This window comes from Python bivittatus, unplaced genomic scaffold (assembly GCF_059951505.1).
Source record: "Python bivittatus isolate LINGU-HERP-01145 unplaced genomic scaffold, Pbiv_v1 ctg000690_np1212, whole genome shotgun sequence".
In the NCBI taxonomy this organism is placed as follows: Eukaryota; Metazoa; Chordata; class Lepidosauria; order Squamata; family Pythonidae; genus Python; species Python bivittatus.
Window position 1 is genome coordinate 21225736 of NW_028277096.1, and position 23349 is coordinate 21249084.

At 42.3% G+C, this 23349-nt stretch overlaps 1 protein-coding gene across 3 annotated transcripts in view; it reads right to left on the bottom strand.

The window, feature by feature from the left end:
* VMP1 (vacuole membrane protein 1) overlaps nucleotides 1-23349 on the bottom strand; it is a 116172-nt gene that overhangs the window by 77473 nt on the left and 15350 nt on the right. For all 3 annotated transcript variants that reach the window (XM_088152514.1, XM_088152513.1, XM_088152515.1), the window contains 4 exons: nucleotides 19788-19898; nucleotides 14635-14770; nucleotides 12401-12491; nucleotides 11034-11144 (listed from right to left, as the gene is read on the bottom strand). In XM_088152514.1, coding sequence (XP_088008640.1) covers nucleotides 11034-11144; nucleotides 12401-12491; nucleotides 14635-14770; nucleotides 19788-19872 — 423 coding nt within the window. In that variant the 5' untranslated portion in view covers nucleotides 19873-19898. The remainder of the gene's footprint in view (nucleotides 1-11033; nucleotides 11145-12400; nucleotides 12492-14634; nucleotides 14771-19787; nucleotides 19899-23349) is intronic.

Sequence of the window (23349 nt, forward strand, 5' to 3'; positions counted from 1 at the left end):
GTGTTGATGATGATGATAATAAATTAAATTTATATGTCACTTGACTTCCAGCGACTCTGGGATTCTGGTTTGAGAGAGGGTGAAGAGATAGATCTAGGATAATGAACCCCCTGAAGACAGCAGAAATCTTGTTCCCAGTCATCCTCTTTCAGATGTTGTCCAAATCCTGTAGAAGCAGCCCATCTTTGCAATAGGTTGTTGTAATATACAATAAGTAACTGTTCATGTATGTAAGCTATCCTCAGAATCTGTTGAAGATCACATATAACAAATACCCAAGAGAAATGCACACGTATTCATACACATATGGTTACAGAGACCATGATTTTGTTTTTAAAGAAAAAAAGGAAGGTCAAATTTGGTGCATCCTGCAATCTTATAGTTTCTATGCGTTCAAGCGTTACACACACATGTACCAACTGCCTCTGATCAGGGACTGAAAGGGGGCTGGTGATAAGCAGTCAGCTTAATTTCCTCACCGTGGCCAAGTGTGTATTTGTAACTGCAGGGGCAAGAGCTGGCAAGACAGGATAGGATGCGGTGATGGTGAGGGAGGGAGGCAGAGAGGGAGGGGCCTCTTAGAAATCTCGCTAGCAACACCTTTGATGACTTGGAAGCAAAAACTTGGGTAGCCACACATTTGAAGGAATATCCTCAGGAGACTAGGTTAGGATGGAATTGACTTGTTGGCAACCTGGGTGGGTGGAGGGGTCATTAAGGCATCAGAAGGACACAAGGGGAATCATTCAATGTTAAAGTTTTCTCCTTTTAATTTTGTCCTCCTCATTTCTGCAGCCCAATTTTCATATCGGATGGATGGATGGATGGATGGATGGATGGATGGATGGATGGATGGATGGATGGATGGATGAATAAATAAATAAATAAATAAATAAATAAATAAAATATAGGTAATATGGGAACATCTCTTTACAGAGGGGTGGCTGGTTGAGAAGATGAACTGTGCGTAAATGTATGGAGTATGCCTTAACGTTATTTCTAAAAGATGTGACGGTAAAAGTTTTAGGAGGTTAATATTAAAGCCTTCTATGAGATACTTCATCTCGAGAGTATTGTGGGAGGAATGTTAAATCTCTAGCCAAATATTTGATTATGCACCATCAAGTCAGTGTCAACTCTTAGCAACCACATAGATGATGTTCTCCAGGATGATCTGTCCCCCACCTGGTCGATCAGATTTTCCAATAAAGTACCCCAGAGTTTCTCAACCTTAGCAACTTGAAGATGCGTGGACTTCAACTCCCAGAATTCCCCACTGCTACTTTAATTGAGTCCAACTAGCTAAATATGCCCATGTCCTTCAAAAACACCTTGGATTAAACAAGCAGAAGGATTATCACAGAAAGACTAATAGGTGAGAAAAGCACTGTTAGCAGGCTCGCTCTAGCAGGTGACAAAGCAAGACAATAGCTTCAAGCAGGACATTTCTGATGTCACAAAAGGGTAGCAAATTGACTGTGGTTTATTACTGCTATATATTAGGGTCACGCAGAAGAGGACAGAGGCTGGCAAGATTTTCTGCTCTGGCTGCCAGAACAGCTCCACCAGCCTTAGACAGTGTGCATACTGAACTTGGGAGCGTGTGATGGCGCCATATGTTGCCCTGCCCGAGGCAGAACAATGTCTTAGACCAGCCTTGTGTATTAATTACTCATAAATATATAACCAATGAAACCCAGCAAAACTTTGGCCAGGTGTGGTGCCAATTAAGTGCACACCTATCTGTTGTCAAGGCCAATTTTCATGCTGATGAAAAATACTCATATGAATTCCTACTATAATTAAGAACAAGTTTTGACTGCATTATTATTGTTTGCTCTGCAAAAGCATTACTCAGTTGAGTCTCAGATGCATTGTCTGGGTTCAAGATCACCTTCAACTAAGCTGCTCAGCGTGTCAGGCCCCTAAAGTTATCCAGAGGAAAAATCTCAGTACATGCTCTTGGGACTTTGCTTATATCTACTTCTTTCCTTCCAGTATCTCGGAAGGGGATGCCCACTGAGAACTAGGAGCAGGACAGGCGAAATATGTTATCATTCTGACAAGTACTCAAAAGGTTTAAGTCTCTGACATTTCAATTCTGACATTGATTGATTCAAATCCAAGCATTCTCTAGGATCCCCTTCAGCCCAAACTAAGGTTAAAAAATCTGTCACCTGGTCTCCAAAAAAATCACCGGTAATCTCTTTTTCATTTTATAGGCAAAATGATGAAAGTCAATACTATCAGCTATTTAAAAAACACGAGACCCACCAACACAAATATAAATGCTAAGACTCTCTTGGATTTCCTGTTCTTGAAATGTGAAGCTTTCCTTTAGTAATGCAGGATGTTTAAGTCTTTGGTTTAAGTCTCGGGAATAGGGAAATGTGTCATTCCATGTCTGGTGAGGTGAAACGAGCTATTTTCTCATGGGAAATAGCCTCACTCACCTCACCACAAGGGACGACTCATCCTCCACTCGATGCAGCCGTTCTTAAAAACTCCCTGAGATTTGGTGACACCATCTTTTATATTTAGGCCAAGACAGAAGTCAACCCAAAGGAACCTGCAGTTCAGATACAAACTGGAACAGGACTGGTCAAATTTAGTCCTGTGACTCCCTCGTCTTTATTCCACTTCTCTTTCTCTCCAGCTGCAATCCTTCCATTCTTACTCAAAACAGGAGGTCCCCATGAAATCATTTCCTCCCAAATAAGTGTTTGGAATCAGAAAGGGAACCATTTTTGGATATCTCCAGGGTTCAGAAATAAAGCACTAAAGTTAAAAGCACTACTGTATACAATCTGTTTGTCCTCAAAAAGGCTTGGGGTGGGTGTCTCCTGCCTCCCACCGTAAGTCTTCAAAGGAATTTTATTTCTGGAAAGGTAGAATTTCAAGAGCAGCTTTTGCTAAAGCATTGCAATACTGAGCATGGCCTCATTGGTGCACATTGAATTGAATCTTTTCAGCACGTTCAGAGCTTGTTTGATTCAGGGTGGATGGCAATTCTGCAGGTCTCTCTGGAAGCCGGTCTGCACAGGGCAAAGTAGCCAGACTATTAGCATCTCTGAGAACAGGGACCCGACAGGCACTAACTCACTATCACAGACTGAACGGAAGTGATTTTTCAAGCTTCCCTTGCCAGTCAAGTGTTCCAGGAAGCTCTGAGTTCATTATGAATAGAATAAAGACCAAAGAAAGGAAGTTGCTGAAAAATCACGAAGGAAGCCCATGAGACAGATGGAAGTCGCAAAACAATTCTCTCTCTCTCTCTCACACACACACACACAAAAGATGGGGGGAAAAACAGGCATAGTTTCAAGACTTTTAAATCATGCTCTGGACCTCCTCTCTTGCCCCAGGGCATTCTTTCTCTCTCTCTCAATCTCTCTACTGCCACTAATTTGACCTTGGTTAAACGCCAGGAGCAAAAACTTCAGTTTAGCACAAGCCATTTTTGCAAGACAGATGTACGAGAGATTCAGCGGAGAATAACATTAAAAATTTGTTGCATGTGAGGACTACGCCAAACAAAGGAGATGCTGGGCAGATAGAGTTCAATGGAAGAACACATAATCAGCATGCAGGAAATATCAGATTTAATTCCAGCAGAGTCAGATGCCACCTTAGCTATTTTAGCTAATTTTGACTAGCAGAGCTGAGAGATATCTTGGCAAGCTACAGTGAGCTAGATGAACCCAGTTCAGCCTCCAGTTCAGCCGCAGACTAGTGAGAGGTGATACTATGAGTCATCACAGTCAGTGATAAACTCAGCCATATAATAGTGTAGAACTTAATACATGAAACTCCACTTTACAGTTTTAAACAGTTTTAATTTAAAGGGCAAAAAGAAAACTGGCAGGCTATGAACCAATGGACCATGTCTCTCCATACCAGTTACTGGAGAAGAGCAATCCTCATTCATGTCCTGCTTGGAAGCCTCTCACAGGTCCCCTGCGGAAAACAAGCTACTGTACTGGATTAAATATGGTACAGACCTAATTCAACAGGGCTTTTGCTATGCTTGATTAATAACCACACATTTTATGACTTTTGAAAATGCACTTTTTAAATATTAAAAAAAAAATATTTTACTTATAAGATGCAACCCACGCCCGTTTCAGACAGGAGCTTTGCAACCGTGAGAGTTAGATCTCCCTCTGATAGAAATGACAGTTTTATCAGAGATGCAGACTAGCCCTTGCTTCACAAAAGAGGCAAGCTTCTAGCTCTCCATTTACAAAAACAGGGAGGAAACAGGCAAGGATTTCACCACCCTAAATTGCCTATATAGAGATATCTCACTTGAACACAAGGTGCTTGCTGGAATTCTTGTGCTATTACCTTATCCTTCCTTCTAATTAGTCTACTATTAGGCAGAGCATCTGATATTAGTCACAGCTAATTAAATTCCTGTCCCTTGGATTAACTGCTTCAAGTCTAGAATGCCAAGTCTGAATCCATTGCCTTGAAAGAGATGTTGGTTGCACCCCCATATCCATCCTGGTCTCTTTGTTTTTACGACATATTTTAGGTATCATAGTGCTGGGAGTACATATTGCAATACACTGTTGAGTAAGGCACAAGGGCCGCATGCATATCGTCTCCCCAAACTAAGCAGAGTATTCTCATCCATAACCTGCCACAGTCAGCACATCCTTTATGGTCTTCAGTTTTAATTCTTCAGAAGAACTGGAAGAGGAAATCTAATTTCTGAGAAAGAAAGAGGGGGAAGTCCACAAACAGTAAAGCAACCGGCTAACGTGCACATACAAACTAACATTTAAAAGATTTTTTTTTTAAAGATTTCTGCTAAAAGCTACACTTTCTTTGGGGTAACCAGTTGGAGGATCAAATGCCTATGGCATTGCAGAGATTAGAATTTAGACCCCAAACTAAGAATGACAATCCTTCTCTTTCTTTCTGCTTATCCCTTTTCTCTTTCCCACCCTTTCCAGCCCCACCCAGGAAGCTGGGGAACGAAACGGATTATTCTTGTTGGAAATCTGAATTGACTGCCTATAGTAAGTCTGTGAAATTGAGCGCTGCATGCAGCCCCGCAGCTGAAACTCCCCTTCCCCTGGCTTCAATAGATATGTAGACCTAGGCAAACCCATTTGCTGACTTTCAACAGGCAAAACTCTTTAAGTTCTAAGCAGAATGCCCCCCAATAATAACAGCAAGCTGTAGAACTGTAACAATTATAGAATAATAATAGCATATGAAGAGAGTCATACATGGCTAAAGAAGGAAATGCATGGAACAGCCCTGCCAGATGATTTGGAAGCTGCAGCTGACGCAAAACACAATTGCCCAATAGTTAAATGGGGAGACCAAATGGAATCATGTAATACCAGTCCTTCAAGTTCTCGACTGGAGCCATTAGACCCAATTACAGACGCATTAAAGTCTACAAAATCCCAAACTTAGGGCCCAGGTACTTCAAACAAACAAACAAACACAAACCAGCTGTGTTCAGTTCAGTTGTGCAGGCCCCCTTCATGGGCTGTCTGGATGGCAGGGCAGTAGCCAGAAACAGGGCCTTCTCAGGGGCAGCACACAGTTGCTCTCTCTTGAAAGACATGCGTTAGTTTCCCTTGCCTGGTCTGGCTTTCAAAAAGTAATTTATTTATAAATATTTGTATGCTACCTACTCACTTTTAACAGCTGATTACTTGTTAACCCAGGCATTTGTAGGGCACTAATCACCTACCCCATCAAATCTGGCAGAGGGGGCATGCTGATTAAAGAGCATCACCTGGCAGGATTCAGAAAGTGTGCTTTTTCTGTTTTTACTGCATTAGTTGTCCAGAATCAGTGTATGTGAGATGGATGGCCACATAAACCAGATATAGACAGACAGACAGACAGACAGATGGATTGCCTTCTAGACTATGTTCTTATAAAAACTGACTTTCAAACATTATATTCTTATGATTTTTAACGTCTTGTTTTCTGAGTTTAACTGAATTATCTAATTATTTTTACTGAATACAGGTAGTCCTCACTTACTGACCACAGTTGGGACCAGCAACTCCACCACTAAGTGATATGGTCGTAAAGTGAAATGTCACGTGACCACACTGACTTACGGCATCAGTTCTGATTGTGGTCATTAAGCGAATCACCTGCAGTCGTTAAGTGCAATGTCATGTGACCACGACTTCCAACTTCTTGCTGGCTTCCCCACTGACTTTGCTTGTTGGAAGCTGTCAATGAAGGTCACAAATGGTGATCACGTGACCATAGGATGCTGTGACCATCGTAAATGCATGCCAGTTGCCAAGCACCTAAATCATGATCATGTGACTGTGGGGACACTGCAATGGCCACAATTTCAAGGACTCGTAAGTCCCCTTTTTCAGTGCTGTCATAACTTTGAATGGTGGCTGAATGAGTGGTCGGTAAGCGAGGACTACCTGTAGTGTTTTTATTGTTCTATTGTTCAGAAAAAAAGCTGGGGATATGATGATGATGATGATGAAGAGGAGGAGGAGGAGGAGGAGCAGGAGCAGGAGCAGGAGGAGGAGATGAAGAAGTGGTAGTATTCTTCTAATATGGATGGTAATAATATCTGTGGAATCCTGAAAGGCTAACTAGTCCAACTGCCAGCTGGCCCAGAAAATCTAGACTTGGAGAATCCCTATAATATGGCTGGCCCCAACTCAATTTGGAAGTCCTCTAGTGAGAGCAGGTCTGCTACCCTTCTAGGTTATTATTTCCATATCAACCCTAGACCTCAGGAATTCCCCAAACATTTTGATGGCATACTACAGGCACTCAAAGAAAGTGGCTGCCATGGAAATGATAGCTTATTCCCCAATGGCTGCCCAATGAGTGTGGCCAATCACCAGCCACCTACAATGCAAAAAGCAAATTGGTGAGATTGCTCCTTGCCACCCTCTTTCACCTCTTAGAGCTCTCATTATCAGTCCCCAGTTGATCTTTCATTTTTTTGGGGGGGGGGGCAGGTGGACACATCTACTAGCAAAGCACTGGGCTCTGCAATGCTTAGCCCATTTTTATTTTCTTAGAAGCTTACTGAGCCTACGTGGAATCCTAAGTCATTCTTGGAGAATGGTGTTTTGCTTCAATGCTGTCTGAAATCAAATTAATCCTATAAAATTCTAAAGAGAAGAGGAGGCAGGGGATCTGGGGGGCACCAAGGGAGGTGTCCACAGGCATGCTGGCATCTGGACAGCACTTTGGGAACAGACTCTATCATGACTGAGAGACAGAAGATGGTCATCTGCAAATCACTTTGAATTTCGAAGCAGGAAAATGGTAAGCTTTAGCACCACATGGGACATCTGGTAGAAAGAAAAGTCCAAAGCTTGATATATCTAGGGCAACTCCCCAAGAAAAGCTCACTTACAAGAAAAAAGAAATCAGTAATATAGAATTGCAACCAGCATACTGTACAAACTCTAAGTTGTTTATTGTAAACCACCCAGAGTCACTTCCTTGTGAGATGGGTGGTGTCCAAATTCTAAATAAATAAATAAATAAATAAATAAATAAATAAAGTCAGACAGACAGACAGACAGACAGACAGACGGAGAAAAAAAACCTGATTATAAGTATCTGAATCAGATTCATTTCATTTTATTAGAGTCGTTAAGATTAAATTTGGAACTAAACAAACCCCTGAATGAAATTTAATTTTCTTTGTCGTGCTGTCCTAGAAGCTGCAAATACCTCTTTTAGCCAAGGATGCCCTGGCCCCTCACCTCTCGGAGCCCAAAACTTACTTCAATTGATCTACATAATTCTCCAGCTCATTACTTAAGTCTTCAGAAGGCAAAGACAAGCATCTACGTATTCCAATTTCACAAAGAAACGGGTGTATGCTTTAAGCCCGTTATTCCAAAAGAAAAAAGAGAAAAACCCTTTGTATGTGCCCCCAACTGTGGTTATCCCGAGTTAATTTTTAAAAACACAAACAGCCCCACTCAGGGGGAGCTATTTAGTAGGTAGCTTATGAATTATGGATGCATACAGCCATAGTCTCATTTAATATAGAAGACAAAACAGGGCCCAGGTAGGTTGTTCTATTTCCCTCTGCAATTAAAGGAAGGTGCCTCCGCACTTGTTTAGCGCAAAAGCCTGAGGTAACAGAATTTCAGAAAACACAACGTCAGTTTGGCACCACCTCAAGGTTTTTCTGGCATAGCAGTCACGCACATTTTAACGTTCCAGAGTGAATTTGCTATGGGGCATTTTTCCTATTCTGTGACCTTGCTCCCACCCCCAAAACATGCCAGCCTGAAGGGTTTTGAAGCTGGCTGGCACTGCAAAGAAACTCCATGGTTGCATCAACTGTGCATTCACCCAAGGATGGAACCGATCTCCTACACCCGGGTACAGCTGCATATCACAAAGAAATAAACGGGGAGAAAAAAATCCCTCAGAAGACCCATCTTGAGGAAAAGTGTAAAACCGTCAGGCTTTTTCGCCCAATAAATTATATCAGTAGACCCTCCCCTGAATAATTTTTGGAAGAGGCAGGGAGCCACACAGCGAAGCAAAACAGATGGCAGCCATCGCTCTGGGAAGATTTCCTTCAGCGGGGCCGTGAAGATCATAAATGCTGTCAAGTGAGATTTGACTCAACCACATTGCAGCTACCACCATACAGAGATAGGGGTTTTCCACCATTCTAGTGAGAAAGCCACCGGTCTTGTTTCATTTCTAGCTTCGGTTTGGTTTCTGAACCGTTAGACCTGCATCTTCACTGGAACTGCAGCTTTGCCTTCGTAACAGGAACATAAGCCTACAGAAGGTGGCCCAAGTTTTTCAAGGCCAAAGAGCATTTGCGCAATAAAGTTCAGAGGCGATCAGTTCTCCGTGCCTGAACCAAAAGTCTCAGAAGAGAGGCTGGCCATCCCTGAACGAGACAACTGCTCCATCTAGTGTCCATTAAAAACAAAACTAAGAACAACGATTTGTTAGAAAGCTAAGCTGTGCATTTCAAACTCATCTTGGGGAACCGTAAAACGATCCTTCCACGTCCTGTCGCAGCAACATCACAACACCCAGTGGTGGATCGCAGCAACATCCTTCCATGCAGAATTAAAGCATGGAAGCACTTCAAATCAAACCAAACTTCTGTGATCGCCATAAGGGCAGCAGTTGGAAGAAAAACAAGAGAGGCAAAAATGAAAATACAGAAAGCTAAAAAAAAAAAAAAAAGGAAATTAATACCGAGGGAGGCAGTTAATAGGCAAGGAATACATTTTCCTGAAAGAGCAAGCTTACCTGACTTGACAGCAATACTTATTTTATCTTTCAGCCCATTCTGCATAACTGAAGAATGATGTGTTACCTATTAAGTTTCATCTATTTTTAATTGTTACGCTTCTGGGAGCAAGTGGCGATATTCCAAAAGCAACCACAACTTTCAATTCCAAAGAAGAAAAACAATTTTGCAGATAACCGAAGTGAAAAAGGAGGAAGCCAACTCTGTGGTCTGGCTCCCACCCTGCACCAAGCTGTAAAGTCATCTGCATGCTTTCGGCTGAGTGCATGGCAAGAACCAAGCCACTGTGACTTATTTTACCCTAGAACACGAGGGTGCAAAACGACATTTCAGGAAGGTGGAACAGAATCACGGGAGCAGGTGCTTCTGGGCATAGACTCAGCCTGGGAATCGGTTCTCGGTATCAGAGCTGGAAGGCTCAAACCAACTTCCTCTTGTTTGGCCTCCTGGGCTCTTTGGTCTTACAGCCCATCATAAGATGAACAAACTGTAGTAGGATGTTTTTTTATACTTTTTAATGGCAGAAAATCTTGCTGCTTGACCTAGTTTTACTTCAACCTGGCCTTAAAGAATTTAATTTTAATTTAAATTTAAATAATTTCATTAAAATAAGCAGCACAACCTGGCAGGCAGGTGGGAAAGGAGTAAGACCTATAGAATCCAAGAGTTGAAAGCAGCTTTTGTGGCCATGTTCAGGGGAGGAATCCAAATTAAAACATTGCAGACTGCTGCCTGTCCTCCCACTGCATCTAATAACGGGAACCTCCACCACCTTCTGGGCCACTGGTTCCACCATGCGGCTGCTCTTACTGTTAGGAAGATTATTCTAGACTTCCACTGGAATCTGCAATTTAAACCCCTCTTTCCAGGCAAAGTGCTTCAGAATGACAGAGAACAAGTTCTTGACATCCTTTCATTTATTTGAAGAGCGCTCTCATATCCTCCTTTAGTTTTCTCTTCCTAGGGTGAACCATTCCCAGCTCTTTCAATCTCTCTTCATAGGAGTTTCCTCTGATTATCCTCAATGTCCTTTTCTGACCTGTTCCAATTGCTTGGAGCCCTGAAAGTGTGGGGCCCAGAACTCCATTGGGTTTTGGAAGTTCTGCACCTGATCTGCTGCTCCTAGCATAGGGGTATGTGTGGGGTGGAAGGGTCTCTGCTATAATCAGTGATCATGAAGGATGGTGGAGGTAGATACCACCTGGGGATTTGGGTAGCTACTGTGAATAGTTTTCATGACCACCTGAAAGTTCATGCTTGAGAATGAATGATACCCTAGGGGATATTTGTGGGTAGACAAGAGTCCAGTTCTTTGAGTATCATGGAGGAAAAGAAGCTGCTAGGATTCAAACATCATGCTAAGCTATAATGTGGCTGATAATACTGTGTGAAGCCAGCCATTGTGGGTTATAACCCATTGTTCACAGTTTAGCTTAAGGTATGAGTCCAGCTGACTGCAGCTTATTCAACAAGCCATGGTTAAGGAAAACCCAGTCATAGGATACCTGGTAGCATCCTCTTAAGAAATACATTGTATAGCCTGACCCCTAACCTAACTCTAAACATTTATCACTAGACACTTAACTTCTGTAATTAGTTCAGTACTATTTTGGTCAAAGTTAAATCCAAACACCAACATCTACTTGCCAACCACAATGAGACAGATCGTGCAAATGTGCTTACTTTGCCTAATTTCCCCAAATTAGCATGACTTCAGTGAAAAATCCCAACCCACGAAAAAGTTAGACTTATTACAGAAAGACTTGCTTACCAAGTAGAGCAGAAAGGTGTGAAGACCTGTTCCAAGTCCCACTGAGGACAAGATGCCTAACCCCGCCCAGTAGGCACACCATAAAAACTTTTTCTCCATATACTGCACGTACTGAGGAAGGAGGAAACAAAAGAATAAGAAAAATTAGTTCATTGGGTGCCTCCAGGTATCATAGTTATCAAGGGGCCGCTTGAAGGAGACACATCCTACCATCATGCAGCTGGGGCAGAATTTGGGTTTAGGACACAGAATGGTAGCCCTGAGAGCTCTAGCTATCAGCCAGTCCTGTCTGCATGCAGAAGCCAGTTTGTGAATGGGGCAAAGATGGAAAAGGGTCAGGAGACACTGGTCAACCTTAAACAGATGCTAAGAAAAATGGTTTGATTTCTTTGCTCCAGGCACGTGAAGCTGGCCAAACATTGCTCATGTATAGTGCATGCAGTACAGGCAAAAGCTGATAAGGAAAAAGAACAAATGATCTTTTGTATGTACACTATATCCAATTTTAATCTTTAACTGGATTTTCAGTATCTTTGCAATAGTTAAGCAATATGCAGGCAATACTTCTATTATTAAGGGCACTAGTAAAACAAGGAGAGACCAAAATGTATAATACCTTGAGCAACTAGATGGAAAGCAGGGTACAAATGAATATTTTAAAATAGTAGCAATAATAACAGCAACCCATTGGCAGAGATCCACAAAGTTTTGGTCAGCCACTTCACTTATGTCTGTCCCTATAGTTTCCAAAGGGGGGGCAGGCAGGTGAATTATTTTAACTTCAAGCTCAGCTTGGATGTGCCTTTCTCATACCAGTCCTGCTTGCAGAACAACCTACTTCTTTGCCAGCTTAGAGCCAGATACGAGAAAGCTTATCCCCCTCATCCCAAATAAGACTTAGAAGCTTAAGAAAACAATAAGAGGCCTCATTGCAATTCAAGAGTCTCCAAAGTAAGTAGGACAGATGCTAGATTGTTCCCTGGACTTCAGGAAAAGCTGATAAATATAGTTAGCTTTTGCTTCCTAAAAAAATGCACTTGTTAGCAGCAACCTACTAAGCATATGAAGACTAGTGGCTGACTAAAAGTTAAGAGGTAGTGTGGGTCAATGGTTAAAATGTTGGACTAGGACCTGGGAAATCCAGGTACAGTATATCTCTACTTTCCAAGAGTGGCCTTATAGGGCAATTCCACCTATAGGGTTGCTGCGAGGATAAAAAATGTTCAGGAGAACCTTTGAATCTCTTGGCTGGCTTGATAGCAACGTGCTAATTACAGCTTGGATAAAAAGAAAACATACTGAGAGAATGTGTGTAGGCCCTTTGAAAATTCAGGAAAACACTGGATTAACTTTGCACATGCAGTTACCTGTTGATGTGCTCCCTCGATATAATACGTAGATGTAAGAACGGCAAGCAGTAGTAAAAGAGATACCAGTATCCTTCGGCGATGCCACAATCTGAGGAAAGGGAAGAAAAACTACTGCTAGAATTCCAGATCTGGAAAAGGACTACAACGTTGTCAAAACCCCAAACTCTACTCTGAGCTTCATACTCATACTCATGAGTGCTTCCCTCCTTCCATGTTATTCTACTCCAGATTTGCTCAATCTTGTACCTTCAACCCATGCTGGACTTCAGCTTCTCCATCTTCAGCTAACAAGGGCAAACTAGGGAGAAAGTCAGGTTAGAATGAGTCAACCCTGATAACTAGCTTTCTTAGTGGAGAAGCACTACATTATGCAAGCTCCCAGATTACAAGCTGACCAGGTACAAGATCTGGTCCATGGGTATTACTTTCCCATTCCCTGTGCCACATATGCTGTGCACATGCTCCAGGGTCACCATTCACAAAGGAATAAGGTGCAAAGGACTTTCACCTGTGGAATTCAATGTCACAGAGGTAGGGCAAGGACTGACAGTGTAAATGATGACTGATGTATCATGTAATGTATTATTATGTAATAAATGAACTTCATTACACAAACAAATGGATCATTGATGTATTCAGAGGAAGATCCTACATCCAGAAGAATAAAGGAGGCGATGAGGAGGGGGCAGACTATTGAACTTGATCCAGTGTGGCAGTTTCAGAAGCCTTCTGCCTTTGCGTTATTCTTTGGATCTACCAAACATTTAAACCTTATTCATTCAAAGACTACAAGGATTAAGAGTCAGTAATTGTTTACCAAAGTGAGGGGCAAAGTCCTCTCTTAGCTGTCAGAACGCAAGTTCCACATAATCTTGATCTTTGCCCAATAAAGAATAAAAACTGCTCCACCTATAAATGCTACAGGGAGAAACATCTGATCCCCCCACCTAGCTGAACAGTCAGAGGCAGGGTGGGGAAGAGAATAACTAAGACATGAAGAAAATAGTAATTCTCTGCACCAAGGATAGGTAAGGAACCACAGATTATATATTTATAGGAGATATTGTTTTAGATTTATGAGAGGATTAATGTGCTTGGGGTCAAGGTCCAGAATGCATTTATCTTTAAAAACTGTTACTGGATCAAATAGGAAACACCACAGAGATTGCCTAATCAGTGAAAAACAGCTAAGTGCAATCCTATACTGCTTCAAGTTCAAGTAGACAGGAGACAGTGAGTCAGAAAAGCCTTAAACTGCTTCAGTATCATAGTTTACCACCCTAGTTTCTGTTTCTGTAGACCCTAAATTCTGCTTAATAAAAAGATGAAAAGACATGACCTACAAAATTATCTAGAGCATTCTTCCCAATCTGACGTTCTCCAGGTTAGTGAGAACATCAAAAAACTAGAATCCAACCTGATTTAAAGCAAGAAAAGTCTGCCAAAAAAAAAAAAGTCTATCACACCACTATTGTAAAAAAATTACATTCATAAGATCAAATAATGGATCTAAGAGCTCCAACTATGGATTGGAAGTAAGATCTATCTCAACCAGTATAGTATCTTCTACCTAACAATGACCAACCAGATGTATTTTCAGTTCAGAAGGCCCCAAGTCCCTCCATTTCTACACTAAAGTGTTAGTAACAGGTGATGGATTAGATATGAGTTGGCAAAAGGCCATTTTTTGAATTCCAATTCTGATCACTCAAGTTCTACCAAATGACCACTAGGATGAAGATTAACTAAGAGTTCTCACCTCCTCAGAGAACTTGCCCAGATCTGTTTTTAAAGTTTTTATCATTATCAGTTGGTAACTGAGGAATCCTTCAGATCGATTCTACAGAGCAGTGTTTCTCAACCTTGACCACTTTAAGATGGGTGGACTTCAATTCCCAGAATTCCCCAGCCAGTGCTGGCTGGGGAATTCTGGGAGTCGAAGTCTGCCCATCTTAAAGTTGCCCAGATTGAGAAATACTGCTATAGAGTATGAAAGGTCACTTCCTTTAACCAGTTTTTCAGGGTGCTCCTTGTTTTATGGGAAAGGGAGAAAATTTATCCCACCACTTGAACTAATCAAGGCACAGAAAACTTGGAATTGGATGATCGGAGGGAGTTGGAGGGCCAGAAGAAGGAAGGACAGACACAGGGGATAGCTTATGCCTTTCACCAAACCTGTGTTGTGCCCTCGCCCACCCTTTGGGAGAGGCTGTCTTCTCTCCTGGACTTACTTTATGGTCCATTCTTTTGCATTTATTAATGTTTCCAGGAAAAAATACTGCAAGGTAACAACTGGTTTTCCCCAGAGGACGATACTCTGACGTGCTTCTTGCTCTTTCCGCCTTTGTTCACTGGACAAAGAGGACTCTGCAAACAGGAAGGAGAGAAAAGAGAAGCATTATGGGAAACCGCCACATTCAACCCACAATTCTCTTTCTGGGGCTGGACCTCTAATACAAAGTAGCTTCCTATGGATGGGAAGCTTCAATGCTCACCCAGCCGATTTTAGTTGGCTGGCCAGCCCTTCCCTTGGAAGGCCAGCAGCTCCAAGGGAGGAGCAAAAGCCAAACTGTAACCTGCTTCACATGGCGGTTAAGGTAGCAGTGACATCTGAATCTAGATAAGGGGTCATAGCTGGTGAACACACAGCACTTCAACCACAGTGTGTATCCACGTTGGTGCTCTTACTTTACCCAAGGTGTATGTCATTTGGACTGAGACCCGGGGTGGAGCAGTTAGTCCCTAGTTAACTCCTGGCCTCCAGATGCAGAATGGAAAGCATGAGACCACCCCAAAATGGAAATGTAGGTTCTCTACTGCTTTGAGTCTGTTTTCATCACACACAAGAATGAACAGAAATGGAGATGCTGAACCTTACCCTGTCCTTTGGATTACGCTCCCAACTTGATTGGTGGAGGGGGGGGGAGGATTTCCCCCTCCATGTTTATTTCATTCATTAGCTTTATATCCTGCCTTTTATTCAGAAACTCAAAGGGGTGTGCATTATTCTCCCTCCTGCCATAAATCCCAACAAAACCAGTGCTTGCTAACCAACATTGGGGGTCAGATGGAATGACTTCTGAGATCCTTCCAACTCTATGATGGTACAATAAAAAAGGGCATTTTTATGGCACAATCCCTGTTGCATTACTTTTTCCCATTTTGCTATACAGTATTTCACTGATTTAAAACATATAAAATTGCAAGTAGGGTTTTATGATGGTTAGATGCAGACAGAAGATGTATCCCAAATTGTGGCTATACTGCAGATGGAAGAGGTGTTAGCCCTTCCATCCTGTGCTATGGATCCATCAGAATCCCTTTCCTCACAACTAGATAAATAAACTTTAACACACAGGAAAAAAAAGTTGGCAACTCCTTTAAGCTGAGCTTAACTCCTTGATTTCATGGATGCGTCACCAACACAAACACAATGAGGCACAGTTTGTCCCTAAGCCTTTTAATATACTGTTGGGAAAATGGTGGGGGAAGAAAGAAGGGGTGCTGAGGGAGAAACCACAAAGCTGCTTATGCAGCTCAGGGTGACCTTCTGCAATCCAAGCACGACAGCCGGTTGGTGCTACAGAACTCAACATCCAGAAGGTGCTCCATTCATATGCTGAATTCTTATGGCAGTAGAGACAGGGGTTGAAAGTCTGTGGCCAAAATCTGCCACAGACTAAAAGGGGAGATCATAAAGGGTGGATGACCAAAGTTCAAAGGCACCTTTTGGAAGGTGAACCTGATCTTCCTGATGCACAATTGGCAGAGGATAGTTTCACAACCAGTATACTGCTGTGGGGGCTACAGGCCCATGGGCCTTTGACATAAAGCCTGGCCAATGTGCTTTGTCCATTGCTGTGATTAAAGCTTGGTTCAAAAACAGCCTACAATGAGCTAGATCAGTTTCAGTTTGCCTTATCCAGGTTTTCCCTGGGGCTCTTTCCATCCATGGGGTTGTGTTCTCCAGAGCAATTTGTATGGATAGCAAATTGGATCCATTCTGCAAATGTGCCCAAACCATCTCAGTTGTAGTTTTTGGATTTCATTGGCTCCTGTTGGCTGGCGGCAGCATTGCTGATGGATGGTTTAATTTCTTCTTCAATCCATCAATGGGACACTAAAGATCCTTTGGAGAAAGTACATTTGGAAGGTTTCCAGTTTTGAGATTTCTAGCTGACTTGGTCCCATGTACAGGTAGTTCTCAACTTACAACTTACTAACCCTGCAGTCCCGGTTGCTGTCGTTAACTGAATCCCATAGTCGTTAGGTGAGGCAACTTCCTGCTGACTTCCCATAACCAAATTGAGGATTTTCCGTTGCTGATCATGACCAATAGTTAACTTTTTATTGGTGCCCTAGCCTTGATTATCCACTGAAGCCAGTATATGAGCTGAAACCCAGGATGCAACACCATTATTGGGCAAACATTTTTTCCCATGGCTTGTGAAGCTTCATACTTCATTTTATGATTCTTGGAAATGGATTAACCCTCCCCATTTATCCGGGCTTGGGATTGGCACTTAGATGTGTTACTATCCATATGGCTGGACAAAGATAAGGGTGGTGTCAGGTTCAGCCCAGGAACAGCAACGAGGCAATCCAGTTCCTTTACTAGCTTGCACCTAATAGGCAGAATCTCGCCAGACTAAACCTATGCTAAAGCAACTAGTGGATATACCCCATGAGACTCTAGGGAGGGGCTAGCCTCATCCTCTTCATCTTCCCACATTCTTGTTGCGGGCTGAGGAGGTGCTTGCTCTGGAATGCCTTTCCCCCCTCCTGACAACCTTGCTTCCATTCCAGAATCTTCCCCGCTCATGCCATCCATTACAGGTGGGAACAAGGGGCTTCTGGAGGGCAACCTGCTCCCTTCCCCACACTTAGAGCCCATTTATTAATTAATCAGTTAATTACTCTGGCTTATATGCTACTCTCCCTTTGAAGATTTATCCTACCCTAAGGCCTCTCATTCCATTCCAAGCCTTATACAGGTAGTCCTTGGCTTAGGACACCAATTGGGACCAGAATTACCATCGCCAAGCAACACGGTCATAAAGCGTGATGTCACGTGACTATGTCACTTAGCAATGGCAATTCCAGTTGCCATCATTAAACAAGAACTATGTGGGTCATTAAGCGAGGACCTCACGTGACCGCAACTTCTGACTTCCTACTGGCTTCCCCATTTACTTTGCTTGTGGGAAGCCATCAGGGAACATCAGAACGTTGGACATCGCAATCATGTGACTGCAGCTCGATGCAACATTGTAATCACGAGCTGCATGCCAAGCACCCAGATTGTGATCATGCGTCTGTGAGGATGCTGTGATGGCCAGAACTACGAGGACCTGTCCTAAGTACCATTCGTTCAATGCCATCATAACTTTGAACGGTTGCTGAATGAATGGATGTAACCCCAGGACTACGTCTACTTAACAACAATGTGAAGGAGCTGAAAAAAAAAATCCAGCCCCACTTCTTCTAGGGTCATCACCACATCACCAATAGCTTCCAGCACTGCCCTGGAAGATCAGAAGACCTTCATCCCCCAAATGTTTCCCAGACCATTAACCTCTACATTCATCATGGTGTAGCTGGGCCTTGAATATCTCCATTAACAGATAACAAAAAGACATTCTGAAAAATTAAATAAGTTCACAATGCTTGCTGACCAACTGGGAAGGCTGTGGGATATAGCTCTTTCTGGTACTAAATTTGACATTTTCACCATGTGGTATCTTCCTATTTCTGTCTCTTTCCTATTCCTCTTTAAAATTCATTTTTAAACAGGTTTAAAATGCTTGATTTGAATTTTGTTCCATTATTGTCCTGAGAGGAACCTTCAGCTCAATGGCAGATTTGTGTTCGTTGCTCTCTATTTCACTCCCTAGCATGTCAAGTTAAAAGAAGCAAGTAGCAGAAGGTGGGAGAGACGTGGAAAATATTTGCCCTTCTGACATGTTACATGCCAGCCAAACGGTATACGGCAACTTCCTATGCTCTCCACCTCAGTGTAAGCTAAGTGCTATATAATGTTATTTGATAATTCCGAAGACAAGTCTGAAAAACCAGCAACCAGATCACTTTTAACTGGTTTGACAGCTTCAGATACTTGCTTTCCCATCTCTTCAAACATTTTTTGTAATATTTCTGGGGTTTTCTGCAGGTTGTTCCAATGATCCTCTCCTCCCCTCACCAAGCCTTGCTGCTTTTTTAGTTGTTGCCATTCTTTTATTTATAATCCAAAAGTGATAAGAAGTCAATTGCAAAGGTGAACGTAAAAGGCAGGCTTCTCCTTTTTTTTTTCCTCTTTCACCTTTTCTATACCCTTAAGACTTTAGTCCAATCTGTCTTTCCATAGTTTTAATGACACAGTCCATCTCGTATTACACTTATCTCCTTGTTTTGTAAAATCCACCAATTGTCTTTTCCCTTTAATGTCAGACAATTAACATTTCCATGAAGGTCTGGTCTATTTATTTAATTCCAAATAATGCCAAAAGCACTTTCACCAAAATGTTAATCTTTCAAAAGTATACAATCCCCTTTATCTGTTTGTAACTTTCTTTGCTGTTATTTTAAAGTCTTTTAAAGGTATTATTTTCCTCTCTTCTTTACTTTCTGTAATTTGGAAGGAAGGCTAACTCACAGAGTGGTTGTTTCTTTTATCCCGCTGTTTCAAAGACCTCTTTTCAATTGTAAATTGATTGTATCTAAAGGTGATTAAGAAAGTGAGGGTTTGGTTGAACTTAGTGTCCTTAAGAGGCTGCGCTGTGGGTGTGAGCACACTGTTTCTCCCTCATTCCCCAGCTGCTCTACTCCTGAGAAGACTGCAAGACCTCCATCCCATGGTCTCCTCACGAGGAGCAGTTGTCTGGGGTGATCTCTCAGTCTCTCCTTTATCCGGAAAGACTTTGCTGGCCAGAAAACCCCACTGGCTGCTGTTCACTACTGCGGCGCTGTCTCCACTCCTTCAGAGATGTCTAGTCCGCTATAGGAACCTCACCTGGAAACCTACACTTCAATGACCAGTCGTATCTACCATTCGTTCAGCGTCGTCATAACTTCGAATGGTTACTAAATGAATGGCCGTAATCTAAGGACTACCTGTGAATAATAATCAACTTCAAAGGAAATATATCTGGTAAAAGCCTTTCCCAGGCCTGATTTCAGTTTGTGCAGTACCAAGTATAGCCCTCTGCGATGTGGACTACAACTCCCATTATTCTGAACCAGTATTTTTGGTTAAGCTGGCTGGGCCAATATGCAAGTTGTAATCCAACATATGCAGAGAGCATCAGGATGGGGAAACACGATCTAGCACATTTTATGAGTAAATAGATTGTACTTGTTTAATTATACAGGAATGATCTTTACCTACCTGCCATGCCTAGAAAGCTTCCATTGTGGTGTTCTTTGCTCATCGCGATGCGCCTCAAGTCACAACTTCTTCCATTCTCTGCCATCTCATAGGTCAGTCACTTATGGGTGCCTAACATCAAAATAAAAACACCAGAAGTATTATGTAGAAATCTGCTTGAAAGCAAAGAGACACATCAGCAAGGGTTCATTTTTCCATTCTCCTGTCTTTTCCTCCAATAATTACTTCATTGCCCGCTGGCAGGCATGCTGTAACATGCTCCGGGGACTGTTCCCACTGGGTTTTAGGGGTCTCTGTGCAATGTTCTTTAGAAAAGGTCATAGCTGTAAGCAACTGAGACACTCTTTGAGGTCCATGGCCAAACTTGGAGAGGGAAACTGTAATCCTTGATCTTCCTCTTTCAAACTTTAGATCTTCCTCTCTCAGTCTTTAGCCCACTCATGTCAATGAAATTGATTGCTGAACACATGGGTATAGGACAGTGTGATGGAGCAAGGTTCTGATCACCCCAAAGTGTACCTTGTCAGCGTGACCAGTCAAAAATGTCAGCACTTGTAACTCAAGAGGACCAGCAGTAAAAAGTTAACTGAAAATGGATGGGGGTGGGGGTGAGGGAGAGAGATTCTAATTTCTATGATGCTTCCATTAAGAATACAAATATTTAAAAGTAAATCTGAGGGCACTGATTTCCCAATTCATGCGGTCAAACATTTTGAAGGGAATCCAGATTTATTCTGCATATTTGATATTGCAGTTCTAAGCCAGTGTATGTTTAATAAATTAATAAGTAAATAAATACTAGACACATATGCAGCATATAGACAAAATGATAACAAATCACTTTGGGGGTGCGGTGGGGGATAAAAGTCAATTTTAAAAAAATCAAGGAAGATCTCAAGGAAGGTTAATGCTTGTTACTTTTTCAATGTATATTTTCCCCCATTTCAAAGAATGTCTTTGGTAATCCACACGATCCTATGAAAGTAGGTGCCTTTTAAATACTTTCAACGTGTTTGAGGATAAACATAACTGGAGTTTTATAAGCCAAGTACTCCTTCATGTATAAACATTTTCTTAATTTTAGAGCACAAAGGAAAGTTACTATTCTAAAATTGGAAGGGGTTATTTAGGCTATCAAGTTCAGTTTCCTGCTCTGTGCAGAATCCAAGTTGAAGCACCTCCAATAAATGGCTCTCTACCTCTGCCATATGTCCAGATCAATGTTTCCTAAATATGGCAACTTCCAAATGTGAGGACCTCAACTCCGGGAGTTCCCCAATCAGCATGTCTGTTGCTAAGAATTCTCAGAGTTGGATCACTTAGCTGGAAGCTGCTATTCGTCCAGATTAATTCCCACCTGTCAAAGATGACCTGAATACCAATATAATGCATAATTCCATCTTACGACACACTGAAGCAATCAATTACAATCCAGATGTCTAAACTTCAACTCCTGCCAGCCTTTCCCCTCCCTCCCTCCCTTCCTTCCCATGCTGCCTCATCCTGATGGGAATATTAGACAAGGATATGGATGGCACCAATATCCTTACCCCATGTATTTTTTTCTCCTAGAAAGTCTACCAAAAATGCTACATAAAATATGGCCTTTTTAGAAATAAATCCATACTTTATGAGTACGTATAGCTGACTGACTGATTAATATGGATCTCACTTTAACTACCTCTGAATGCTGAAATATAGTTCCTCAAAACTGCAGCAAGCAAGTTGTTGCAAAAGGCATCCTGTCCATTATGTCTAGAATGGGCACTTGCTCTGTTCCTGGAAAACATATTGCTCTCTTTCAGCCAAACCACTCACCCATATAAGCAAGGCACGATACACTAATACAAGACAAAACAATAATGGCTGAGAGGGGAGGAGAGGAGAGGGGAAAAATGCCATTATCTCCCCTTTGCCTGGAGCTGTTTACATTCATGGGGTGGAGACCTCTATCTACAAGGCCTTCTTTGTCGCCTGCACATTAATTTCAACAATGCTCCATTCAGCACTGGCACATCTCATAACGCTTCTGTTGGACAACAGTGAGTGTGATGGCATCGCTCAGGCCAGAGCAAACAGTGACTGCTCTTCTAAATCAGGACAGCATGCTTTGCAATGCAATCCTGTGGAACAGCACACCAGCCAGCCTTGGCATCCAGAACCTTTAACGTGCTCTGATGCTGTCCTTCATACCACGTTGTTTCTGTTGGATGACAGCCTGCAGAAAAGAAGGCTGAAAAGGAACACAATAGCTATCTTCAAATATCTGAAGGGCTGTCGCATTGTAGAGAGCTTGGACTTCTTCTCACTTGCTCCAGAGGGCAAGACTGGAACTCATGGGATGAAATGTGAAGGATGTAGATACAGACGAGACGTTAGGGAGAACGTCTGGACAGGAAGAGCTGTCAATCGGTGGAACAGGTTACAGCATGGAGGGGTTTCTTCCCCTTCAGCAGAGGTTTCAAACAAGAGGCTAGACTGTCATCTATCGGGGATGGTGTAGTGAATCCTGCAGTCTCCAGGGGGTTGGATGTGATGACCTCTTAGGTCCCTTCCAACTCTATGATTTTATGACAGTGAGTGCAATGGCACTGCTTAGACTAGAACAGCAATTACTGCTCTATCGTATCTGGAGGGTACTTTACGTATTGTCTAGTATATTTTACATAGGATAATTTTATAGTTGAAAGGGAAAGAGGATGACCAGCAGCAAGATGAATGGACTCACTTGCAGCAGCAATGGCTGCACCAGCGGGAGACCTGAAAGACAAATCGGGGGCAGTATGTCCGGGAAAATATCTATCTAGGTGATTGCTAAGAGTTGAAACTGACTTGATAGCTCATAGTCAATCAATCAATCAATTTTATACTGGTTCTGAACTTTTTTTTATCTTACCTCTACTTGGGTTTGGCTTGCCTATGACATATTTTTATCGTTTTGATTTTATTATTCTGGCTTTTAGTACCTACTGTGGTAGTCTTTTTGTATGTTCCTCAACATATTATCTCTTTCCTTTTTATGTTGCAGTGTTGCACGCTGGTCATTGGCCACTGTAAAGTTTAAGTTTCAGTCTTCATCTGGAGGACACTAGGTTGGAGAAGACTGCTATCAAAGTTCAGAAGAGATACCAAGCTCAAGTGTGACTTAATGGTTAAACGGCAAGCCACCATAGGCAGGTTGTGAGGATGGAATGTGGGGACTTGAGATTCAAATCCACCTGTGGTCTATTTGAGAATTTAAAGGACAAGAACCTTTAAATTAAAAAGATCATTAAAAAGATCCTCTCTCTTGTTGATGTTGAGCCAACACTCAAGCAATGGGACCATCCAGGACAGGGTTCCTCAACCTTGGCAACTTTAAGACCGGTGGACTTCAACTCCCAGAATTCCCCAGCCAGCAAGGCTGGCTGGGGAATTCTGGGAGTTGAAGTCCACCGGTCTTAAAGTTGCCAAAGTTGAGGAACCCTGATCCAGGACACTTAATGCTGCTGGCTTCCAACACAAGGCACAGGAATTTAGAAGGGCGTGGTTTTAAACGTCCATCCAACAACCCCTAGGTTGC